Source organism: Oncorhynchus tshawytscha, linkage group LG03 (genome assembly GCF_018296145.1).
Source record: "Oncorhynchus tshawytscha isolate Ot180627B linkage group LG03, Otsh_v2.0, whole genome shotgun sequence".
NCBI classification, from domain to species: Eukaryota; Metazoa; Chordata; class Actinopteri; order Salmoniformes; family Salmonidae; genus Oncorhynchus; species Oncorhynchus tshawytscha.
In genome coordinates this window covers 38,118,254-38,141,502 of record NC_056431.1, presented here as the reverse complement: position 1 = coordinate 38,141,502, position 23,249 = coordinate 38,118,254, and the positions used below count along the sequence as shown (strand labels likewise).

Genomic DNA, 23,249 nt, shown 5'->3' with positions numbered 1-23,249 from the left:
CATTCATCTGAGCCAGTGCAGTAGAAGCTGAGTGCCCTTCCCTATATGCAGTGGCTGGTGTTACTGTATGTTTATGGTACTACAGACACTACAGTAACATACTGTACATACATAGCATGGGTAGGGTACTGCATATTTTCATTACTGTTAGTATACATTTAAAGCAACCATAGCTTGGGTAGACTTATGGCTTAAAGAATCTAGTGTACCTACACAGAACCTGTATTCTACAGTATAGTGGGCAATGACATTCTCCATACCTGCATCGAGTAGTTTGCTCCAACTTTCACAAGGTTCTTAATGAGCTCAGCAGTATGCTGAAAGTGGACATTGGCTGAAAGAAGCATAGGAAAATGTGTCAGCAGAATTCCGCTTGAATCGTCATGGGGTAGAGCAGCAAGATCACATAATGACAGAAAACATATATTTCATTAAAAACTGTCATTTTTGTTAAAAGTTCTTCAGTTTTTGTCATTGTTAGATTATTGCTGTTTTAAGTGTCGTTTGGCAAGACGCACACTGCAGACTGGTCCTACATAGTAAATAATAACACAACAGCTACATAACTGACCCCAGATCATTGTTGATGCCTTTTTCTTGGTTTCACATAGTTAGTCACTCACCATCTGCTGTGCCGTGTACAAGCATCAGAGTCTGTTCCCTCAGTGGCTGGACATTCTGCAACACACTGGAGAACTGCAACAGAGCCAACCATAGAAGTGTTAAGAGTATTAGAAAGAGTTTGCTGGCATATTGTTAGAAAGGGAAGGTCAACAAGCATTCCTAGTGGCTAGTGAAAGTCTATACATCCCTTGCACAGTCTTCACATTCTGCTGCTGAAAAATTACATCTAAAAATGTATTAAATTAGATTTTGTTTTTTATCGATCTACACATCTTACTCAACACTTTCAAAGTAAAAAAATAAACATATATATTTAAAAAATGAAGATGTATTGATTGTGTGCCTTCACACCCCAGAGATAATACTTGGTAAAATAACCTTTGGCAGCCATTACAGTTGTGAATCATTTTTTAATCCGATTCTATCAACATTGTACAACTCTTATGGCAACACACACTGAGTGTACAAAACATTAAGAACACATTTCTAATATTGAGTTCCACCTACGCTTTAGCACTCAGAACAGTCTCATTTCGTCGGGGCATGGATTCTACAATGTGTCGAAAGCATTCCACAGGGATGCTGGCCCATGTCAACTCCAATGCTTCCACAGTTGTGTCATGTTGGCTGGATGACCTTTGGGTGGTGGACCATTCTTGATTTTATTTTTATTTAACCTTACTTTAACTAGGCAAGTCAGTTAAGAACAAATTCATATTTACAATGACGGCCTACCAAAAGGCAAAAGGCCTCCTGCAGGGACGGGGGCTGGGATTAAAAATACAAAAAATGAATAAAATATAAATATAGGACAAAACACACATCATGACAAGAGAGTCAACACAACACTATATAAAGAGAGACCTAAGACAACAACATAGCAAGGCAGCAACACATGACAACACAGCATGGTAGCAACACAACATAACAAAAACATGGTAGCAACAAACATGGTAGCATCACAAAACATGGTGCAAACATTATTGGGCACATTATCGGGCAGACAGCAGCACAAAGGACAAGAAGGTAGAGTCAACAATACATCACACAAAGCAGCCACAACTGTCAGTAGGAGTGTCCATGATTGAGTTTTTGAATGAAGAGATTGAGATAAAAATGTCCAGTTTGAGTGTTTGTTGCAGCTCGTTCCAGTAGCTAGCTGCAGCGAATTGAAAAGCGGAGCGACCCAGGGATGTGTGTGCTTTGGGGATCTTTAACAAAATGTGACTGACAGAACAGGTGTTGTATGTGGAGGATGAGGGCTGCAGTACATATCTCAGATAGAGGGGAGTGAGGCCTAAGAGGGTTTTTATAAATAAGCATAAACCAGTGGGTCTTGCGAGGGGTATACAGAGATGACTAGTTTACAGAGGAGTATAGAGTCCAGTGATGTGTCCTATAAGGAGCATTGGTGGCACATCTGATGGCCGGATGGTAAAGAACATCTGGCCGCTCGAGAGCACCCTTACCTGCCGATCTATAAATTACGTCTCCGTAATCTAGCATGGGTAGGATGGTCATCTGAATCAGGGTTAGTATGGCAGCTTGGGTGAAAGAGGAGCGATTACGATAGAGAAAACCAAGTCTAGATTTAACTTTAGCCTGCAGCTTTGATATGTGCTGAGAGAAGGACAGTGTACCGTCTAGCCATACTCCCAAGTACTTGTATGAGGTGACTTCCTCAAGCTCTAAATCCTCAGAGGTAGTAAACACACCTGTGGACACAACCCAACCAAGCCGCACTGCTTCTTGACACAATGCCCACTTAACCCGGAAGCCAGCCACACCAATGTGCAATGTGTTGGAGGAAACACCATGCACCTGGCGACTGTGTCAGCGTGCACTGCGCCCGGTCCTTCACAGGAGTTGCTAGTGCGCGATGGGACAAGGATATCCCTGCCGACCAAACCCTCACCTAACCTGGACGACGCTGAGCCAATTGTGTGCCACCCCAACGGTCTGCGGGTCACGGCTGGCTGCGACAGAGCCTGGTAAGAAAGCTTTGTTGTAGAGAATTTAACATAAAATCCAGGGAGGGTCCAGCTGAGAATAAGACTGTATCATCTGCATATAAATTAATGAGAGAGCTTCCTACTTCCTGAGCTATGTTGTTTATGTAAATTGAGAAGAGCGTGGGGCCTAGGATGAGCCTTGGGGTATTCCCTTGGTGACAGGCAGTGGCTGAGACAGCAGATTTTCTGACTTTATACACTGCACTCTTTGAGAGAGGTAGTTAGCAAACCATGCCAAAGACCCCTCATAGACAACAATACTCCTTAGCTGGCCCACAAGAATGGAAGGGTTTACCGTATGAAAAGCTTTGGCCAAGTCAATAAAAATGGCAGCACAATATTTCTTAGAATCAAGGGCAATGGTGACCTCATTGCAGACCTTTAAGGTTGCAGTGACACATCCATAACCTGAGCGGAAATCAGATTGCATACCCGAGAGAATACTATAGACATCAAGAAAGCCAGGCAGTTGATTAGACAAGTTTTTCCAAAACTTTTGACACAAAAGGCTAAATTAGACAGTTAGGATCAGCTTGATCTCCCCTTTAAATAAAGGAAGAACCGTGGCTGCATTCCAAACAATGGGAACCTCCCCAGAAAGGATAGACAGGTTAAAAAGGTTGGAGATAGGCTTGGCGATGATAGGGGCAGCAACCTTAAAGAAGAAAGGGTCTAAACCATCTGACCCAGATGTTTTTTTGGGGTCAAGCTTAAGGAGCTCCTTTTTCCTTTCTCAGTGACTGCCTGCAGGGAGAAACTTTGTAGCGAGGAAGGGGGAAAAAAGAGGGAGAAGCATCGGGGATAGTCCCATTAGAAGGGATGGGAGTTGAGGAAATGTTGGACGGGCAAGGAGGCATGTCTAAGTACAATAGGAATCATGACTTAACGAAGTGGTGATTAAAGAGCTCAGCCATGTACTTCTTGTTATTAACAACCACATCATCAACATTAAGGGACATGGGCAGCTGTGAGGATGTCACGAACATTGTTGTAAGAATTGGACCAAAATGCAGCGTGGTTTGGGTTCATCATCTTTTATTATATGTGAACCGGCACAAAAACAATAAAGAGCAAAGAAACGAACGCGCAGCAACAATACTAAAACAAGATCGCACAACAAACTGGTGGGAAAAGGCTGCCTAAGTATGATCCCCAATCAGAGACAACGATAGACAGCTGCCTCTGATTGGGAACCATACCAGGCCAACCGAGAAATAAAGAAACTATAATGCCCACCCTAGTCACACCCCGACCTAGCCAAAATAGAGGATCTCTAAGGTCAGGGCGTGACATTACCCCCAAAGGCGCGGACACCGGACGAGAAACCTGACTCTATAGGGGGGGTCCGGGAGGGTATCTAGCCTCGGTGGCGGCTCCGGTGCGGGACATAGATCCCGCTCCAATCACGGATCTGCCCGCTTCGGTGGCGACTCTGATGCGGGGATCGTCGCCGGAAAATCCGGACCATGGATCGTCGCCGGAGGAACCGGACCGTGGATCATCGCCGGGGACTCCGGACCGTGGATCGTCGCCGGAGGAACCGGACCGTGGATCGTCGCCGGAGGAACCGGACCGTGGATCGTCGCCGGAAGCTCCGGACCGTGGATCGTCGCCGGGGACTCCGGACTGGGAACCCTCGCTGGAGGCTCCGTACTGGGAAACCTCGCAGGAGGTTCCGGACTGGGAACCCTCGCTGAGGCTCCGTACTGGGAACCCTCGCAGGAGGCTCCGGACCATGGATCATCACTGGAGGCTCCGGGCCATGGATCGTCACTGGAGGCTCCGGGCCATAAATCATAAATCATAAATCCGGACTGCAGACCGTCGCTGGAGGCTCCAGACTGGGACCCGATGCTGGAGGCTCTGGACTGGGAACCGTCGCTGGAGGCTCCAGACTGGGAACTGTCGCTGGAGGCTCTGGACTGGGAACCGTCGCAGGAGGCTCCGGACTGCAGTCCGTCGCTGGAGACTCTGGACTGCAGACCGTCACTGGAGGCCTGGTGCGTGGAGCTGGCACAGGGCGTACCAGGCTGGGGAGACGCACTGGAGGCCTAGTGCGTGGAGCTGGCACAGGGCATACCGGGCTGGGGAGACACACAGGAGGCCAGGTGCGTAGAGCCGACACAGGACGTACTGTGCTGGAGAGACACACAGGAGGCCTGGAGCGTGGAGCCAGCACAGGACGTACCGGGCTGTGGAGGCACACTGGAGGAATGGAGCGTAGAGCTGGCACAACGTGTACTGGACAGATGACAACCTTCGCACGGCAAGTGCGGGGAGCTGGCACAGGATGCACCGGGCTGTGGAGGCGCACTGAAGACACGGTGCGTAGAACCGGCTCAGGACGTACTGGGATGTGGAGGCGCACTGGAGGTCTGGAGCGTAAAGCTGGCACAACGTGTCCTGGACAGATGACAACCTTCGCACGACAAGTGCGAGGAGCTGACACAGGACGTACCCGGCTTTGGAGGCGCACTGGAGACACGGTGCTTAGAACCAGCACACATTGTTCTGGAATGATAACACCGCTCCTCAAAGCGACTGACTATGCGTGTGCCGAGCCTTTCGCCAAATGCAATTATTGAGAAGGAGTAACTCTGCAAGATCACGGTCAAACCAGGGGTTGAACATGTTTCTAATTATCATTTTCTTTATGGGGGCGTGTTTATTAACAATACCACAGAAAATATAAAAAAGAAGGTCCTTCGACAGAGGGGATCAAGCTGATTCTATACCATTTTACAGGAAGGCTTGCTCATTCAAGTTTCTCAGCAAGGGTCTATGGCAAATCAGGACAAGTCATTTCACTGAGCAGCCATTACGAACACAGGCTGTAAAACAGTGATCTCCAAGGTCATTACCGAAACACCAGACTGATACCTATCAGGGTTATTTGAGAGGATAACATCGAGGAGAGAACTGTTTGTTTGGAGTAACACGTTGTGGGATTGGTAATAATCTGAGAAAGATTTAGGGAGTCCCATTGCTTTGGGACTTAGTCAGGTGGTTTAAGCATGTCCCAGTTTTGGTCACCTAGCAGGACAAAGTGTAAAGGGGCCAGAAGAGAGCTTAGGGTACAGGCTGGTGCTGATGGAGGACGATAGCACCCAGCAACAGTCAAAAAATAGCTATTTGGTTTTAATGCTTAAAACCAGCTAATCAAATTGTTTGGTGACAGACTTGGTGTAGACAACCGAGCACTGAAGGTGATCCTTGGTAAAAATTGCCACTCCCCCAGATCTTTGGAAGATCTGTCTTGCAGAAAAAGGTTATAACCAGAAAGGTTAACATCAGCATTCTAAACACTCCTCCTTAACCACGTCTCAGTAATGACCAACACATCTGGATTGGAGCTGTGAACCCACACTTTCAATTGAAAGAACTCACAAAAATCTGTTGAACGTGAAAAACCCAGCAGTGTTTTAGTTCTTGACACCGGTGCACCTGGCACATTACTACCATACTCTCTTTAAAGGCACTTACATCTTTTGTCTTGCCTATTCACCCTCAGAAAGGCACACATACACAATCCATGTCTAAATTCTTATTTAACCTGTGTCCTTCCCTTCATCTACACTGATTGAAGTGGATTTAACAAGTAACATCAAGAAGGGATTATAGCTTTCACCTGGATTCACCAGTCTATGTCATGGAAAGAGCCGTTCTAAAATGTTTTGTACACTCAGTCTATATACATTATTTTTGATTGCAGACTGAGAATGGACCATTCAGGAACACTCAACATCTCTTTAAAAGCCACTCTGGTGTGTCTTTGGGTGTAATTGTGTAATGGGTGTAATTATTCCACTGAAAAATAAAACTCCCCAGGGTTTTCAAAAGCCTACGGCAGGTTTTTCTTTAACTTTGTACCTGGGCTTTCCTCCTTTCATTTTTATTTTAATCTTCACAAACTACCCAGTCCCTGAAAGTGACAAGCATATCCATAACATGATTTTGCAACCTTAAAACTTAAAAATACAGTGCATTCACTCAACATTATTGGCCTGTATTACAAAGTGAAGGCTGTGTTAAAAAATATCCACTTCAAGTTATCCGTTCTGTTTGCAACAAGCCTGTTAAGTAATACTGCAAGACAACACAGCAAAGAAATGAACTTGTGAGGCGAAATAAAAAACAACAGGTTTGAGTCAAATCCAATACAACATAACACAGAGTGAAACCCTCTGTATTTTTAAGTATTGTGTCGGCAGCATCATGTTATGGGTATGCTTGTCACCGGCAGGGACTAGGGCAAAGAGCAAAGCCCAGGTAAAAAGTTAGAGGACAACCTGTCTCAGTCTTCTGATAAACTAAACCTGGGATAGAGCAGGACAATTATAAACAAAAAAAAGAATGCCAAAGAAAATGCCAGAATGGCTTTCCAGGAGGTGTTGAATGTTCCTGAGTGATCTAGTGACAATCCATACTTGGTGAAAAAGTCTAAACAGCTTGAATAATCTCAAACAAGGTTTGAAAATTATTATCCATCAATGATTTCCAACCAAATGTACTGAGCTTGAGACATTTTTACAAAAACAATGGATATACACTACTGTTCAACAGTTTGGTGTCATTTAGAGAAAGAAAATCACGTATTTTTGTCCATAAAAAAACATCAAATCGATCACAAATACAGTGTGGACATTATTAATGTTGAAATTGCCTATTGTCGCTGGAAACGGATTATTTTTTAAATGGAATATCTACATAGGTGCACAGAGGCCCATTATCAGCAATGGCACATTGTGTTATCTAATCCAAGTTTATCATTTTAAAAGGCTAATTGATCATTAGAAAACCATTTTGCAATAATGTTAGCACAGCTGAAAACTGTTGTACTGATTAAAGAAGCAATAAAACTGGCCGCCTTTGGACTACTTGAGTATCTGGAGCATCAGCATTTGTGGGTTCGATTACAGGCTCAAAATGGCCAGAAATAAATAACTTTCTTCTGAAACTCTTTAGTCTATTCTTGTTCTGAGAAATGAAGGCTATTCCATGCGAGAAATTGCCAAGAAACTGAAGATCTCGTACAATGCTGTGTACTTCTCCCTTCACAGAACAGCGCAAACTGCCTCTAACCAGAAAATAAAGAGGAGTGGGAGGCCCGGTGCACAACTGAGGAAGAAGACAAGTACATTAGAGTGTCTAGTTTGAGAAACAGACGCCTCACAAGTCCTCAACTGGCAGCTTCATTAAATAGTACCCGCAAAGCACCAGTCTCAACGTCAAAAGTGAAGAGGCGACTCCGCGATGCTGGCCTTCTAGGCAGAGTTGAAAAGACAAGGCCATATCCCAGACTGGTCAATTAAAAAAAAAAATAAGATGGGCAAAAGACCAGAAACTGGATAGAGGAATATTGGAAAAAAGTGTTATGGACTGTCTGTCCATAACACTTTTTTCCAATATTCCTCTATCCAGTTTCTGGTCTTTTGCCCATCTTATTTTTTTAAGTTCGAGATGTTCGGATAACAAAGAAGAACATTCATGGGACACAGAAAAAATGTAAAGATGCTGGAGGAGTGCTTGACGCCAGCTGTCAAGCATGGTAATTTTTTATTTTTTTTTACCTTTATTTAACCAGGCAAGTCAGTTAAGAACACATTCTTATTTTCAATGACAGCCTGGTGGGTTAACAGTGGGTTAACTGCCTGTTCAGGGGCAGAACGACAGATTTGTACCTTGTCAGCTCGGGGGTTTGAACTCGCAACCTTCCAGTTACTAGTCCAACGCTCTAACCACTAGGCTACCCTGCCGCCCCCCAAAAAAATAAGAAGTGTAAGAAGTGCCCATCAAGCCAATCCAACTTGTCGGAGGTGCTTCAGGAAGCATGGGGTGAAATCTCTTCAGATTACCTCAAGAAATTGACAACTAGAATGACAAAGGTCTGCAAGGCTGTAATTGCTGCCAATGGAGGATTCTTTGACGAAAGCAAAGTTTGAAGCACACATTTATTATTTCAATTAAAAATCGTTATTTATAACCTTGTCAAAGTCTTGACTATATTTTCTATTCATTTTGTTTTCATGTAAAACAAGGACATTTCTAACTGACCCCAAACTTTTGAAAGGTAGTGTGTTGCCCTAAGAGTTCTGCAAAGTTGGTAGAATATCATAAAAAATGAGTCACAGAGGCTGCCAAAGATGCTTCCACCAAGTTTTAATTCTGGAGCTGGAAGACATATGCGATCAAGACAATCAATTCTCTATCATTTTCATTTACTTGGAAACTGTGGAGTGGGTTCAAATCAAATTAAACATTATTTGTCAAGTACGCTGAATACAACAGGTGTAGACGTTACTGTGAAATACTTACTTACAAGCCCTTAACCAACAATTTAGTTCAAGAAATAGAGTTAAGAAAATATTTTATAAATAAAGTAAAGTAAAAAATAAAATAAAAAGTAACACAATAACATAACAATAACGAGGTTATATACAGGGGTAGGGGTGCTGAGTCAATGTGCAGGATTACAGGTAGTCAAGGTCATTTGTACATGTAGGTAATGGTAAAGTGACTATGCATAGACAGTAAACAGTGAGTAGCAGCAGTGTAAAAACAAAGGGGGTAGAAGCTGTTTAAGCAGCCTTTTGGACATAGACCTGGCGCTCCGGCACCGCTTTCGTTCGGTAGCAGAGAGAACAGTCTATGACTTGGGAGACTGGAGTCTTTGACAATTTTTTGGGCCTTCCTCTGACACCATCTAGTATATAGGTCCTGGATGGAAGGAAGCTTGGCCCCTGTGATGTGCTGGGCTGTACGCACTACCCTCTGTAGCGCCTTATGGTCGAATGCCAAGTGGGTACCATACCAGGCGGTGATGCAACTGGTCAGGATAGTCTCGATGGTGCAGCTGTAGAATGTTTTGAGGATCTGGGACCCATGGCAAACCTTTTCAGTCTCATGAGGGGGAAAAGGTGTTGTTGTGCCATATTCACAACTTTCTTGGTGTGCTTGGACCATGATAGTTCATTGGTGATGTGGACACCAAGGAACTTGGAACTCTCGACCCACTCCACTGCAGCCCCGTTGATGTGAATGGGGGTGTGTTCGGCCCTCCTTTTCCTGTAGTCCACGATCATCTCCTTTGTCTTGCTTACGTTGAAGGAGAGGTTGTTGCCCTGGCACCACACTGCCAGGTCTCTGACCTCCTCCCTATAGGCTGTCTCTTTGTTGTCGGTGATCAGGCCCACCACTGTTGTGTTATCAGCAAACTTACCGATGGTGTTGGAGTCGCGCTTGGCCAAGCAGTCACAGGTGAACAGGGAGTACAGGAAGGGACTAAGCACGCAACCCTGAGGGGCCCCAGTGTTGAGGATCAGCGTGGTAGATGTGTTGTTGCCTACCCTTACCATCTGAGGGTGACCCATCTGAGGGTCAGGAAGTCCAGAATCCAGTTGAAGAGGGAGGGGTTTAGTCCCAGGGTCCTTAGCTTAGTGACGAGCTTTAAGGTCACTATGGTGTTGACCATGAGCTGTAGTCAATGAACAGCATTCTCACATACAGTTGAAGTCGGAAGTTTACAAACATTCAGGTTGGAGTCATTAAAACTTGTTTTTCAACCATTCCACAAATTTCTTGTTAACCATCTAGAGTTTTGGCAAGTCGGTTAGGATATCTACTTTGTGCATGACACAAGTACATTTTTACAACGATTATTTAACTTATAATACACTGTATAACAATTCCAGTGGGTCAGAAGTTTACATACACTTAGTTGACTGTGCCTTTAAACATCTAGGAAAATTACAGAAAATGATGTCATAGCTTTAGAAGCTTCTGATAGGCTAATTGACATAATTTGAGTCAATTGGAGGTGCACCTGTTGATGTATTTCAAGGCCTACCTTCAAACTCAGTGCCTCTTTTCTTGACTTCATAGGAAAATCAAAATAAATCAGCCAAGACCTCAGAAAAACAATTGTAGACCTCCACAAGTCTGGTTCATCCTTGGAAGCAATTTCCAAATAGCTGAAGGTACCACTTTCATCTGTACAAACAATAGTACGCAAGTATTAACACCATGGGACAACTCAGCCGTCATACCGCCCAGGAAGGAGATGTGTTCTGTCTCCTAAAGATGAAAGTACTTTGGTGCAAAAAGTTCAAATAAATCCCAGAACAACAGCAAAGGACCTTGTGAAGATTCTGGAAAAAACAGGTACAAAAGTATCTATATCCACAGTAAAACGAGTCCTATGTCGACATAAACTGAAAGGCCGCTCAGCAAGGAAGAAGCCACTGCTCAAAAACTGCCATAAAGAAAGCCAGACTACGGGTTGCAACTGCACATGGGGACAAAGATCGTACTTTTTGGAGAAATGTCCTCTGGTCTGATTAAACAACAATAGAACTGTTAGGCCATAATGACCATTGTTATGTTTGGAGGAAAAGGGGGACGCTTGCAAGCCGAAAGAACACCATCCCAACCGTGAACCACAGGGGTGGCAGCATCATGCTGTGGGGGTGCTTTGATGTAGGAGAGACTGGTGCACTTTACAAAATAGATGGCATCATGAGGCAGGAAAATGGTGGATATATTGAAGCAACATCTCAAGACATCAGTCAGGAAGTTAAAGCTTGGTCGCAAATGGGTTTTCCAAATGGACAATGACACCAAGCATACTTCCGAAGTTGTGGAAAAATGGCTTAAGCACAACAAAATCAAGATATTGGAGTGGTCATCACAAAGCCCTGACCTATAGCTCAAACCTATAGAAAAAGTGTGGGTAGAACTGAAAAAGTGTGAGCGAGCAAGGAGGGCTACAAACCTGACTCAGTTCCACCAGCTCTGTCAGGAGGTATGGGACAAAATTCACCCAACTTATTGTGGGAAGCTTGTAGAAGGCTACCCGAAACGTTTGACCCAAGTTAAAACATTTAAAGTCAATGCTACCAAATACTAATTGAGTGTATGTAAACTTCTGACTCACTGTCAATGTGATGAAAGAAATAAAAGCTGAAATAAATAATTCTCTCTACTATTATTCTGACATTTCGCATTCTTAAAACAAAGTGGTGATCCTAACTGACCTAAGACAGGGAATTTTTACTAGGATTACATGTAAAAAAAAATAGTGAAAAACTGAGTGTTATTCTATTTGGCTAAGGTGTATGTAAACTTCCGACTTGAACTGTAGGTGTTCCTTTTGTTCAGGTGGGAAATGGCAGTGTGGAGTGTGATTGAGATTCTTTTGGGGCGGTATGCGAATTGGAGTGGGTCTAGAGTTTCCGGGATGATGCTGTTGATGTGAGCCATGACCAGCATTTCAAAGCACTTCATGGCTACCGACGTTAGTGATACAGGGAGGAAGTCATTTAGGCAGGTTATCTTCACTTCTGGGCACAGGGACTATGGCGGTCTGCTTGAAACATGTAGGAATTACAGACTCGTCAGGGAGAGGTTGAAAATGTCAGTGAAGATATATATATATATATATATATATATACAGTTGGGCAAAACAAGTATTTAGTCAGCCACCAATTGTGCAAGTTCCCCCATAGGTACACTTCAACTATGACAGACAAAATTAGAAAAAAAATCTCATCTTTTTAAGTGGGAGAACTTGCACAATTGGTGGCTGACTAAATACCTTTTTGCCCCACTGTATATATACACATATATCTTTTGTAGTGGTTTCTTTGCAGCAATTTGACCATGAAGGCCTGATTCACTCAGTCTCTGAACAGTTGATGTTGAGATGTGTCTGTTACTTGAACTCTGTGAAGCATTTATTTGGCCTGAAATTTCAGAGGCTGGTAACTCTAATGAACTTAACCTCTGCCGCAGAGTTAAGTCTGGATATTCCTTTCCTGTGGCGACCTTCATGAGAGCCAGTTTCATCATAGAGCTTGATGGTTTTTATGACTGCACTTGAAGAAACTGTCAACGTTTTTGAAATGTTCTGCATTGACTGACCTTCATGTCTTAAAGTATTGATTGAATGTCGTTGCTCTTTGCTTATTTGAGCATTTCTTGTCATAATATTGTCTTGGTCTTTTGCCAAATAGGGCTATTATCTGTGTACCACCTCTACCTTGACACAACACAACTGATTGTCTCAAATGCATTCAGGAAAGAAAGAAATTAGACAAATGAACTTTTAACAAGGCACACCTGTTAATTGAAATGCATTCCAGGTGACTAACTCATGAAGCTGGTTGAGAGAATGCCAAGAGTGTGCAAAGCTGTCATCAAGGCAAAGGGTGGCTACTTTGAATAATCTATAATATAAAATATATTTTCATTTGTTTCACACTTCTTTGGTTAACCAGATGATTCCATATGTGTTCTTTCATCGTTTTGATGTCTTCACTATTATTCCACAAAGTAGAAAATAGTAAAAATAAATAAAAACCCTTGAATGAGTGGGTGTGTCCAAACTTTTGACTGGTACTATAGGTTCTGTAGATTTGTAGGAAAACTATCAAATGTAATCCCTTTCAGAATAAATTTGAAGGAAGCAAAATGTGAAGACTGTGCAAGGTGTTGGCAGACGTTCTTTTCACTTTGTCGTACAGGCCAGTAATGTGGAGGGAATGCACTGTATTTTCATGTTTTGTGAATGCAAAATCATGTTGTTGATATGCTTGTCACCGGCAGGGACTGGGAGGATTGTGAGGATTGAAATAAAAAAATTAAGGTGCAAAGCCCAGGTATAAAGTAAAGGAAAAACCTGCTGTAGTTAAATCTTTCTGAAAAATAATTACACCCATTTTGATGCCAAAGACATACCATACTGGCTTTCCAAGAGGTGTTGCATGTTCCGGAGTGGTCCATTCTCAGTCCTCAATCAAAAACAATGAATATTCACTGAGTGTATAAACATTAAGAACACCTGCTCTTTTCATGACAGACTGACCAGGTGAATGCCACAATCCCTTCTTGATGTCACTTGTTAAATCCACTTTAATCAGTGTTGATGAAGGGGAGTAGACGGGTAAAAAAACATTTTGAAGCCTTGAGACAATTGAGGCAAGGACATTCAGAGGGTGAAGATGGTGCCGAAGAACATGGCTGATGTTTTACATTCTCCCAACCAATTGTGCAATTTTGTCATTTTTTTTGCTTTTTGTGGAACTTATTTTTTTCAACTTATTGTATACATAATGTTGCTGCTGCCGTCTCTCATGACCGAAAATAAATTCTGGACATCGGAAAAGCGATTACTCACCGCGGACTGGAATAAACTTTTTTCTTTCACTAGTCCGATGAGAAGGATAACCTGCTTTCACTGGAACAGGCCCAGATCCACACCTATTGAAAAACAGCTTCTATCTCAAGGCCATCAGACTGTTAAACAGCCACCACTAACATTGAGTGGCTACTGCCAACACACTGTCAATGACACTGACTCTACTCCAGCCACTTTAATCATGGGAATTGATGGGAAATGATGTAAATATATCACTAGCCACTTTAAACAATGCTACCTTATATAATGTTACTTACCCTACATTATTCATCTCATATGCATACGTAGATACTGTACTCTATATCATCGACTGCATCCTTATGTAATACATGTATCACTAGCCACTTTAACTATGCCACTTGGTTTACATACTCATCTCATATGTATATACTGTACTCGATATCATCTACTGTATCTTGCCTATGCTGCTCTGTACCATCACTCATTCATATATCCTTATGTACATATTCTTTATCCCCTTACACTGTGTATAAGACAGTAGTTTTTTTGGAATTGTTAGTTAGATTACTTGTTCGTTATTACTGCATTTTCGGAACTAGAAGCACAAGCATTTCGCTACACTCGCATTAACATCTGCTAACCATGTGTATGTGACAAATAAAATTTGACAAATAAAATTTGATTTGATTTGATTTGATTTATTACATGAAGAAAAGATGCCGGAAAAGGGGACGCAGGTCGGGGATCGTTCTGCGAATCCAGAGGCGAGCGAGTAAACGCTCAATGTCTTCTGTTCTCCATGCTAACGTGCAATCGTAAAAAATGTAATTGATGACCTACTATTAAGATTATACTACCAACGGGACATTAAAAACTGTAACATGTTATGTATCACCAAGACGTGGCTGAACAAAGAAACGGACAATATAGAGCTGGCGGGATTTTCCATGCACTGGCAGAACAGAGACGCTACCTCTGGTAAGACGAGGGGTGGGGGTGTGTGTCTTTTTGTCAATAATATCTGGTGTGCAATGTCTAATATTAAAGAAGTCTCGAGGTATTGCTCACCTGAGGTAGAGTACCTTAAGATAAGCTGTCGACCACACTATCTACCAAGAGAGTCCTCATCTGTATTATTCGTAGCCATCGATTTACCACCACAAGCAAAGCTGGCACTAAGACCGCTCTCAACCAACTATAAGGCCATAAGTAAAGAAGAAAATGCTCACCCATAAGCGGTTTACCTAGTGGACAGGGACTTTAATGCAGACAAACTCAAATCAGTTTTACCAAATTTTTACCAGCATGTCACATGTGCAACCAGGGGGAAAAAAATCCTAGACCACCTTTACTCCACACACAGAGATGCATACAAAGCTCTCCCCCGCCCTCCATTTGGCAAATCTGACCACAATTCTATCCTCCCGATTCCTGCTTACAAGCAAAAACTAAAGCAGGAAGTACCAGTGACTCGCTCAATACGGAAGTGGTCAGATGACGCGGATGCTACACTACAGGAGACTAATCCAGATGCTTATAAGAAAACCCGATATACCCTCAGACGAACCATCAAACAAGCAAAGCGTCAATACAGGATTAAGATTGAATCCTACTACACCGCCTCTGATGCTCATTGGATGTGGAAGGGCTTGAAAACTATTACGGACAACAAAGGGAAACTCAGACGCAAGCTGCCCAGTGACACAAGCCTACCAGACGAGCTAAATGCCTGTTATGCTCGCTTCGAGGCAAGCAACACTGAAGCATGTACAAGAGCTCCAGCTGTTCTGGATGACTGTGATATTGCTCTCGCTAGCCTATGTGAACAAAACATTTAAACACGTCAACATTCACAAAGCCGCTGGGCCATACGGATTACCAGAAAGTGTACTGAAAGCATGCGCGGACCAACTGCCCCTGTGCCGAAGGAAGCGAAGGTAACCTGCCTAAATGATTTCCGCCCCATAGCACTCATGACGGTAGCCATGAAGTGCTTTGAAAAGTCATGGATCACATCAAGAGCATCCTCCTGGACACCCTAGACCCACTCCAATTTGCATACCAACAGATCCATAGATGACGCAATCTCAATTGGAAGGACCACCTATGTGAGAATGCTGTTCATCGACTACAGATCAGCGTTCAACACCATAGTGCCCACGAAGCTCATCACTAAGCTAAGGACCCTGGGACTAAACACCTCCCTCTGCAACTGGATCCAGGACTTCCTCACGGGCTCCCCCAGGTGGTAAGAGTAGGCAACAACACTTCCGCCATGCTGATCCTTAACACTGGGGCCCATAATGGGTGTGTACTTAGTCCCCTCCTGTATTCCCTGTTCCTCCAAGACTGCATGGCCAAACACGACTCCAACATCATCATTCAGTTTGCTGACGACTGCAAGCGGCAAGCACGGCAAGCGGTACCGGAGCGCCAAGTCTAGGACCAAAAGGCTCCTCAACAGCTTCTACCCACAAGCCATTAGGCTGCTGAACAATTCATAAAAAAAGCCAATGGACAATTTACTTTGACCCCCCCTCTTGTAAAGTGCTGCTACTCGCTGTTTGTTTGCTACCTATGCAAAGTCACTTTGCACCCACCTACATGTAGAGATTTCCTCAACTAGCCTGTACCCCTGCACACTCGGTACCGGTGCCCCCTGTATATAGTCTCGTAATTGTTATTCATATTGTGTTACTTGTTATTATTAATTTTATTTTAGCCTACTTGGTAAATATTTTCTTCTTCTTGAACTGTACTGTTGGTTAAGGGCTTGTAAATAAGCATTTCACTGTAAAGTCTACACTTGTTGTATTCGGCGCATGTGGCAAATAAAGTTTGATGACAAAATACAAAGTACCTTTGAATGGTAGTAGGTGACAGGCGCACCGGTTTGTGTCAAGAACTGCAACGCTCCTGGGTTTTCAGGAGTTTCAACAGTTTCTCGTGTGAATCAAGAGTGGTCCACCTGCCAAACGACATCCAGCCAACTTGACACCACTGTGGGAAGCATTGGAGCCATCATGGGCCAGCATCCCTGTGGAATGCTTTCGACACCTTGTAGAGTCAATGCCCCGATGAATTAAGGCTGTTCTGAGGGCAAAAGTGGGGGGTGCAACGCGATATTAGGAAAGGTGTTCTTAATGTTTTGTACACTCAGTGTGTATTTCAATGGTACCTACAGTACTTTATTACTGCTGTATGGATACTGTGATAAATGATCTTGTCCCTAACGGACGTGAGTGTCATGTAAATCAGATTGAGGATTATGTGCACAATCCGTATTGGTTAGAGAGAGTTTTGTGTTGTTTCTGATATAATGGCTTATTTCAGTTAGTTTGCTGTACAAATTGCAGTCATATAAATAAACAGTGTGTATACCAAGTTAGTTTACTTATTTTGTCCAGAAGTCCTGACTGTTCTGTCTTTCCTATCAGTGTAACTGAGCCAGCTGTTTGACACAGCACCAGGTCCACACCTTAGGGGAGTCTGGGAAAGTCAGATGACCCCCTTCAGCAGCTCGTCAAAACACGAACGTAGTGAGATTTAATAGGCTAATGTGTCAAATTTACTGTAGGAGATGAGTGACAAAGTCTCTGTGCTCTGGAAGCATCATAAAAAGAAAATGGGGAAAAAACTCAGTACCTCTGACTTTGATGGTAGTGACATTCTGTAACTGTGGGGGTTTAACTATAGGCATGTATTTGATGCTACGACGTGGAGCTTTCAAAGAGCTAAACAAGGCGGCAAACAAGAGCAGGGAGGCGGTAAACAAACGCACCTGATATCTGCTGTCGTCCCGTAATGGCATGCCAAGGTACCGCTCAGAAAATGCTGATGCTGTTCAAATAGAAAGCGATACACTCTAAAAAGGTGGCAGGTACAGACATCGTTTCAGTGCTTCAGGTGAGCTAAGTGTTACTTTTGCTGACGCTACACAAAAAGTGATGTCTGTCATTCTGCATCCAAACAAAATGGAGAAAAAAAATGGGGGGGCTTACACAATTATTCAACTTCATATTCATATCATAACTTCATATCTCCAGCACCACCCGAACATTAACATGTGAACATTTTGCGTTTCAATGTTTTGTAGTAAAAAAGATAGGGGAAGATAAAGTGTTTTCAATGACATCATGTGATTTTAACCAATTATGAGTAGGCAACTTTTTTATTTGACCTTTATTTAACCAGGCAAGTCAGTAAAGAACAAATTCTTATTTACAATGACAGCCTAGGAAAGGTGGGTTAACTGCTTAATTTATAGGCAGAATGACAGATTTTTACCTTGTCAGCTCGGGGATTCGATCTAGCAGCTAGAGGTTGACTGATTATGATTCTGCGATACCGATTATTGGAGGACCCAAAAAAAAGCATATACCGATTAATCAGCTGATTTTTAATATATATATAGATATATATATCTATATATATATATATATATATATGTATATATAAGTATATATATTTGTAATAATGACAATTACAACAATACTGAATGAACACTTTTATTTTACTTAATATAAAACATAAAGTATATTTAGTTTCAAATAAATAATGAAACATGCTCAATTTGGTTTAAATAATGCAAAAACACAGTGTTGGAGAAGAAAGTAAAAATGCAATGTGTGCCATGTAAAAAAGCTCAAGTTTAGGTTCCTTGCTCAGAACATACAGTTGAAGTCAGAAGTTTACATACACCTTAGCCAAATACAATTAAACTCAGTTTTTCACTATTCCTGACATTTAATCCTAGCAAAAATTCCCTGTCTTAGGTCACTAATTTTAAGAATGAGAAATGTCAGTATAATAGTAGAGAATTATTTATTTAAGCTTTTGTTTCTTTCATAACATTCCCAGGGGGTCAGATGTTTACATACACTCAATTAATATTTGGTAGCATTGCCTTTAAATTGTTTAACTTGGGTCAAACGTTTCGGGTAGCCTTCCACAAGCTTCCCACAATAAGTTATGTGAATGTTGGCCCATTCAAACAGTTCTATTTTTGTTTCATCAGACCAGGGGACATTTCTCCAAGAAGTATGATCTTTGTTCCCATGTGCAATTGCAAACCGTAGTCTGGCTTTTTTTTATGGAGGTTTAGGAGCAGTGGCTTCTTCCTTGTTGAGCGGCCTTTCAGGTTATGTCAATATAGGACTCGTTTTACTGTGGATATGGATACTTTGTACCTGTTTCCTCCAGCATCTTTACAAGGTCCTTTACTACTGTTCTGGGATTGATTTGCCCTTTTCGCACCAAAGTCCGTTCATCTCTAGGAGACAGAACACGTCTCCTACCTGAGCGGTATGACGGCTGCGTGGTCCCATGGTGTTTATACTTGCCTACTATTGTTTGTACAGCTGAAAGTGGTACCTTCAGGCATTTGAAAATTGCTCCCAAGGATGAACCGGGTTTGTGGAGGTCTACAATTTGTTTTCTGAGTTCTTGGTTGATTTCTTTTGATTTTCCCATGATGTCAAGCAAGAGGCACTGAGTTTGAAGGTAGGCATTGAAATAAATCCACAGGTACTCCTCCAATTGACTCAAATGATGTCAATTAGCCTATCAAAAGCTTCTAAAGCCATGTCATAATTTTCTGTTTAAAGGCACAGTCAACTTAGTGTATGTAAACTTCTGACCCACTGGAATTGTGATACTTTGAATTATAAGTGAAATAATCTGTCTGTAAAAAAAAAGGAACATTTACTTGTGTCCTGCACAAAGTAGATGTTCTAACCTACTTGCCAAAACTTTAGTTTGTTAACAAGAAATTTGTGGAGTGGTTGAAATATGGGTTTTAATGACTCCAACCTAAGTGTATGTAAACTTCCAACTTCAACTGTATGAAAGCTGGTGGTTCAATATTCCCAGTTCTTCAATATTCCCAGTTCTTCAATATTCCCAGTTAAGAGGTTTTAGGTTGTAGTTTTTATTGGAATTATGACGTGTCGACTATTTCTCTCAATACCATTTGTATTTCATATACCTTTGACTATTGGATGTTCTAATAGGCACTTTAGTATTGCCAGCCGAATCTCAGGAGCTGATATGCTTGAAGTCATTAACATCGCAGAAATCAAGCATTGTTAAGAGCTGCTGGCAAACGCAGTAAAGTTTGAATGACTGCTTATTAGCCTGCTGCTGCCTACCACCGCTCAGTTAGACTGCTCTATCAAATATCAAATCATGGACTTAATTAGAATATAATAAACACAGAAATACGAGCCTTTTGTCATTAATATGGTCAAATCCGGAAACTATCCTTTCGAAAATAAAACGTTTAGTCTTTCAGTGAAATACGGAATCTTTCCGTATTTTATCGAACAGGTGACAACCCTAAGTCTAAATATTGCTGTTAAATTGAACAACCTTCAATGTTGTGTCATAACTTTGTAAAATTCTGGCAAATTAGTTCGCAACGAGCCAGGCGGCCCAAACTGTTTCATATGCCCTGACTCTGCATACAATGAATGCAAGAGAAGTGACACAATTTCCCTAGTTAATATTGTCTGCTAACATGAATTTATTTTAACTAACTATGCAGGTTAAAGAAAATATACTTCTGTGTATTGATTTTAAGAAAGGCATTGACGTTTATGGTTAGATGCATTCGTGCAACGATTGTGCTTTTTTCGCAAATGCGCTTTTGTTAAATCGTCACCCGTTTGGCGAAGTAGGCTGTGATTCGATGATAACGTAACAGGCACTGCATTGATTATATGCAACGCAGGACAAGCTAATTAACCTAGTAATATCATCAACCATGTGCAGTTAACTAGTGATTATGTGAAGATTGTTTTTTTTATAAAACAAGTGTAATGCTAGCTAGCAACTTACCTTGGCTCCTTGCTGCACTCACGTAACAGGTGGTCAGCCTGCCACACAGTTTCCTCATGAAATGCAATGTAAACGGCCATAATCAGCATCCAAAAATGCTGATTACCGATTGTTATGAAAACTTGAAATCGGCCCTAATTAATCAGCCATGCAACCATTCGGTTACTGGCCCAACGCTCTAACCACTAGGCTACCTGCCACCCCGCATTTGTCTACTATTTGCCTACTGATAGTCTACTAATTGGTTGATATCAATAGAAACACTTATCCTCCTCTTATATTTTTTACTAAAAAACATATAAACCTGCCATTTTCACATATGTTGATGTTGGGGTGGTGCTGGAGATGATGAATATGAAATCAAACAATTTAAAAATGTTACTTTAAGACATAAAAGTGCATAAGTAGCCAGTGAGATCTTATGATACTCTGTGGTTTAATCTTCAGTCATTTTTGGTCTCTCTCTGTGACTCAGGTGTTGCAATGTTTCATTTTAATGTGACATTTGAACAATATCCTAATTCCTTATTGAGGAATTTCTTACAAATAAGACCATCACCTCCATAAATGGTGCCCCATGTGAGAAGAATCCCCTACTCGGGTATCAACCCTTCTGTCACCTCTCCTTTCCTACCCTTCTATCTATTGATGTGAAGTGTAATTTCTGGAACCAATCAAAGATTGGGATGGCCGAAAGTCCTGTTAGACCCAATTGATGATATGCAGGTCTATGACACCACAGATTGTGATGCCTATTTCATAACATGAGAAAGACTGTTTGTGCTTACTACATATAAGTGACAAGAACATGAAATCATAATAGATGAGTCTTTAAAATCTTGCATCTAACTTGTCGAGAACACTTTACATTAAACATATTAAAGCAGTCATTAAGACTGTCATAAAAGTCATCATAAAAGGTCATTAAGGTTAACACCAACAAATATTTTACAGTCAAGCTTCTACTCACCATATAGTTTCCAGTCTGTGACTGGGGACATTGCTACGGAACATTTTAACAGGCTGTCTGTTGATTTGAGCATCATTAATGTAATATAGGCACCATAACCCTGAAAAAAAAAAACAAGTAACCAAAATAAATGACAGTTTTATTTGTTAAATTTTAAATCATGGGGCACAGCCAGCAAATAAAGTGAAAGTTTGTAGTAACATGTTGAGTATGTGTGTCTCCTAAAGTCATTCAAATCAACTTGAGACAAGCAAGCTGGAGCCTCTGTGAGAGAATCTGTCAATAGAATCTTACCCTCCCAAATACTCCTATCCGTGTACGATCAATGTACGGGAAGGTCAACATGTATCTGAAATAAACAATATTGAGGAGATGCCCAAGTTACAAAGTATGATATCATAGAATGGAATACAGTAACATGAATACAGTTCCTAAAGATGTTTAAAGTTTTTTGCCAAATGCAGTTAAATAGAAAATGTAAGCAAATTGTTAAATTGCCATGCATTCTAAGGCTAATGATTTATTGAATTAAATTCAAATTAAGTTAGACTCAATGGGAAAGGATCAAACTGGTACATACTCCACAGCTGAGATTTGATCCTGCACCTCTACTGTCCCCAAACGTTGGTGGACCTCATGTAGAACCCTCTGGCCCAGGAAGCCACTCCCTCTGCCATCTAGACGAGCCACAATGATGTTATCCGAGCTGACCAGAACCGAGTCCCAGTCCAGAATGAATCGGTCGCTCACAGCCTGGCCACCAGGGGAGCCATCGCTGAATTTAAAGAGACAAATGACAGAATAAAACAGTGCTTGAGGCAGTCCTAATATGGGCATCATAAAGACAGTCTGGCTCTCGTGATGGGGTCCGCACCAACCATAATAGAATATAAAAAAAACTGTGTGCACAGACACTGAAGGAGATACGTACACGACCAGAAGCAGGCCATAGTGACGTGATTCAGAAAAGTCTGGTGGGTAGGAGATCTTCAAAGGAAGATCTGAGCAGAGATAGCAGCCATTAGCAATAACCTTAGAATAATAGAAACAGAAACTGATCCAACAAAAAAAAGTAAGTAGCGAAAAGTATCCGTTTTACCAAAATGTTCTATCTGGATTGTTCTGAAGTCCGTCATTTGAATCCTCTTGATCTTCAAAGCTGCCTTCAGTAAAGAGTTGTTCTCAAGGATGTAGTAATCTATGTTGAGAGAAAAAGTTGCATAAGTTTTATAAGTGTCCACAACATGGTCCACAGGTAGTGTAGTAGAAGGTATACCACCGTATCAATTATGTAGTACAATAGAGAAATCATGCACAAAGTAGCCTACACAAGAGCAAAACACGTAAAATATTTGGCTAATCCAATCACGTGGATAAATGCAAATGTTACATTTAAGAATGGCCAACACAGTAATAATGTTCACGTGAACAGCAGCTGAAATGTGTCTGATTGGCTGGTCATTCAGAACATTACTTTGGTTCAATCAAAGATTTTTTGATAGGTGGCGCCTTGTCTGTGCATAACAAACATTTGAATTGTGCTCCTCGTGACAATTGTGAAACGGAAGTTAAAGACATGGTAGAGCACGCAGACTCATTTTTGGCATGTCTGGAGCAGGAGCAAGTAAAGTGTCGCGTGCTGGTGTTGAGC

General features: G+C 41.8%; 1 protein-coding gene across 1 annotated transcript in view; it reads right to left on the bottom strand.

Annotated features, from left to right (window-relative positions):
- LOC112235076 (inactive dipeptidyl peptidase 10) overlaps positions 1–23,249 on the bottom strand; it is a 188,470-nt gene that overhangs the window by 5,032 nt on the left and 160,189 nt on the right. The window contains exons 18-25 of the mRNA XM_024403474.2: positions 22,698–22,796; positions 22,530–22,599; positions 22,179–22,373; positions 21,893–21,947; positions 21,599–21,698; positions 17,573–17,631; positions 624–696; positions 261–334 (exon numbers count right to left, since the gene is read on the bottom strand). Coding sequence (XP_024259242.1) covers positions 261–334; positions 624–696; positions 17,573–17,631; positions 21,599–21,698; positions 21,893–21,947; positions 22,179–22,373; positions 22,530–22,599; positions 22,698–22,796 — 725 coding nt within the window. The remainder of the gene's footprint in view (positions 1–260; positions 335–623; positions 697–17,572; positions 17,632–21,598; positions 21,699–21,892; positions 21,948–22,178; positions 22,374–22,529; positions 22,600–22,697; positions 22,797–23,249) is intronic.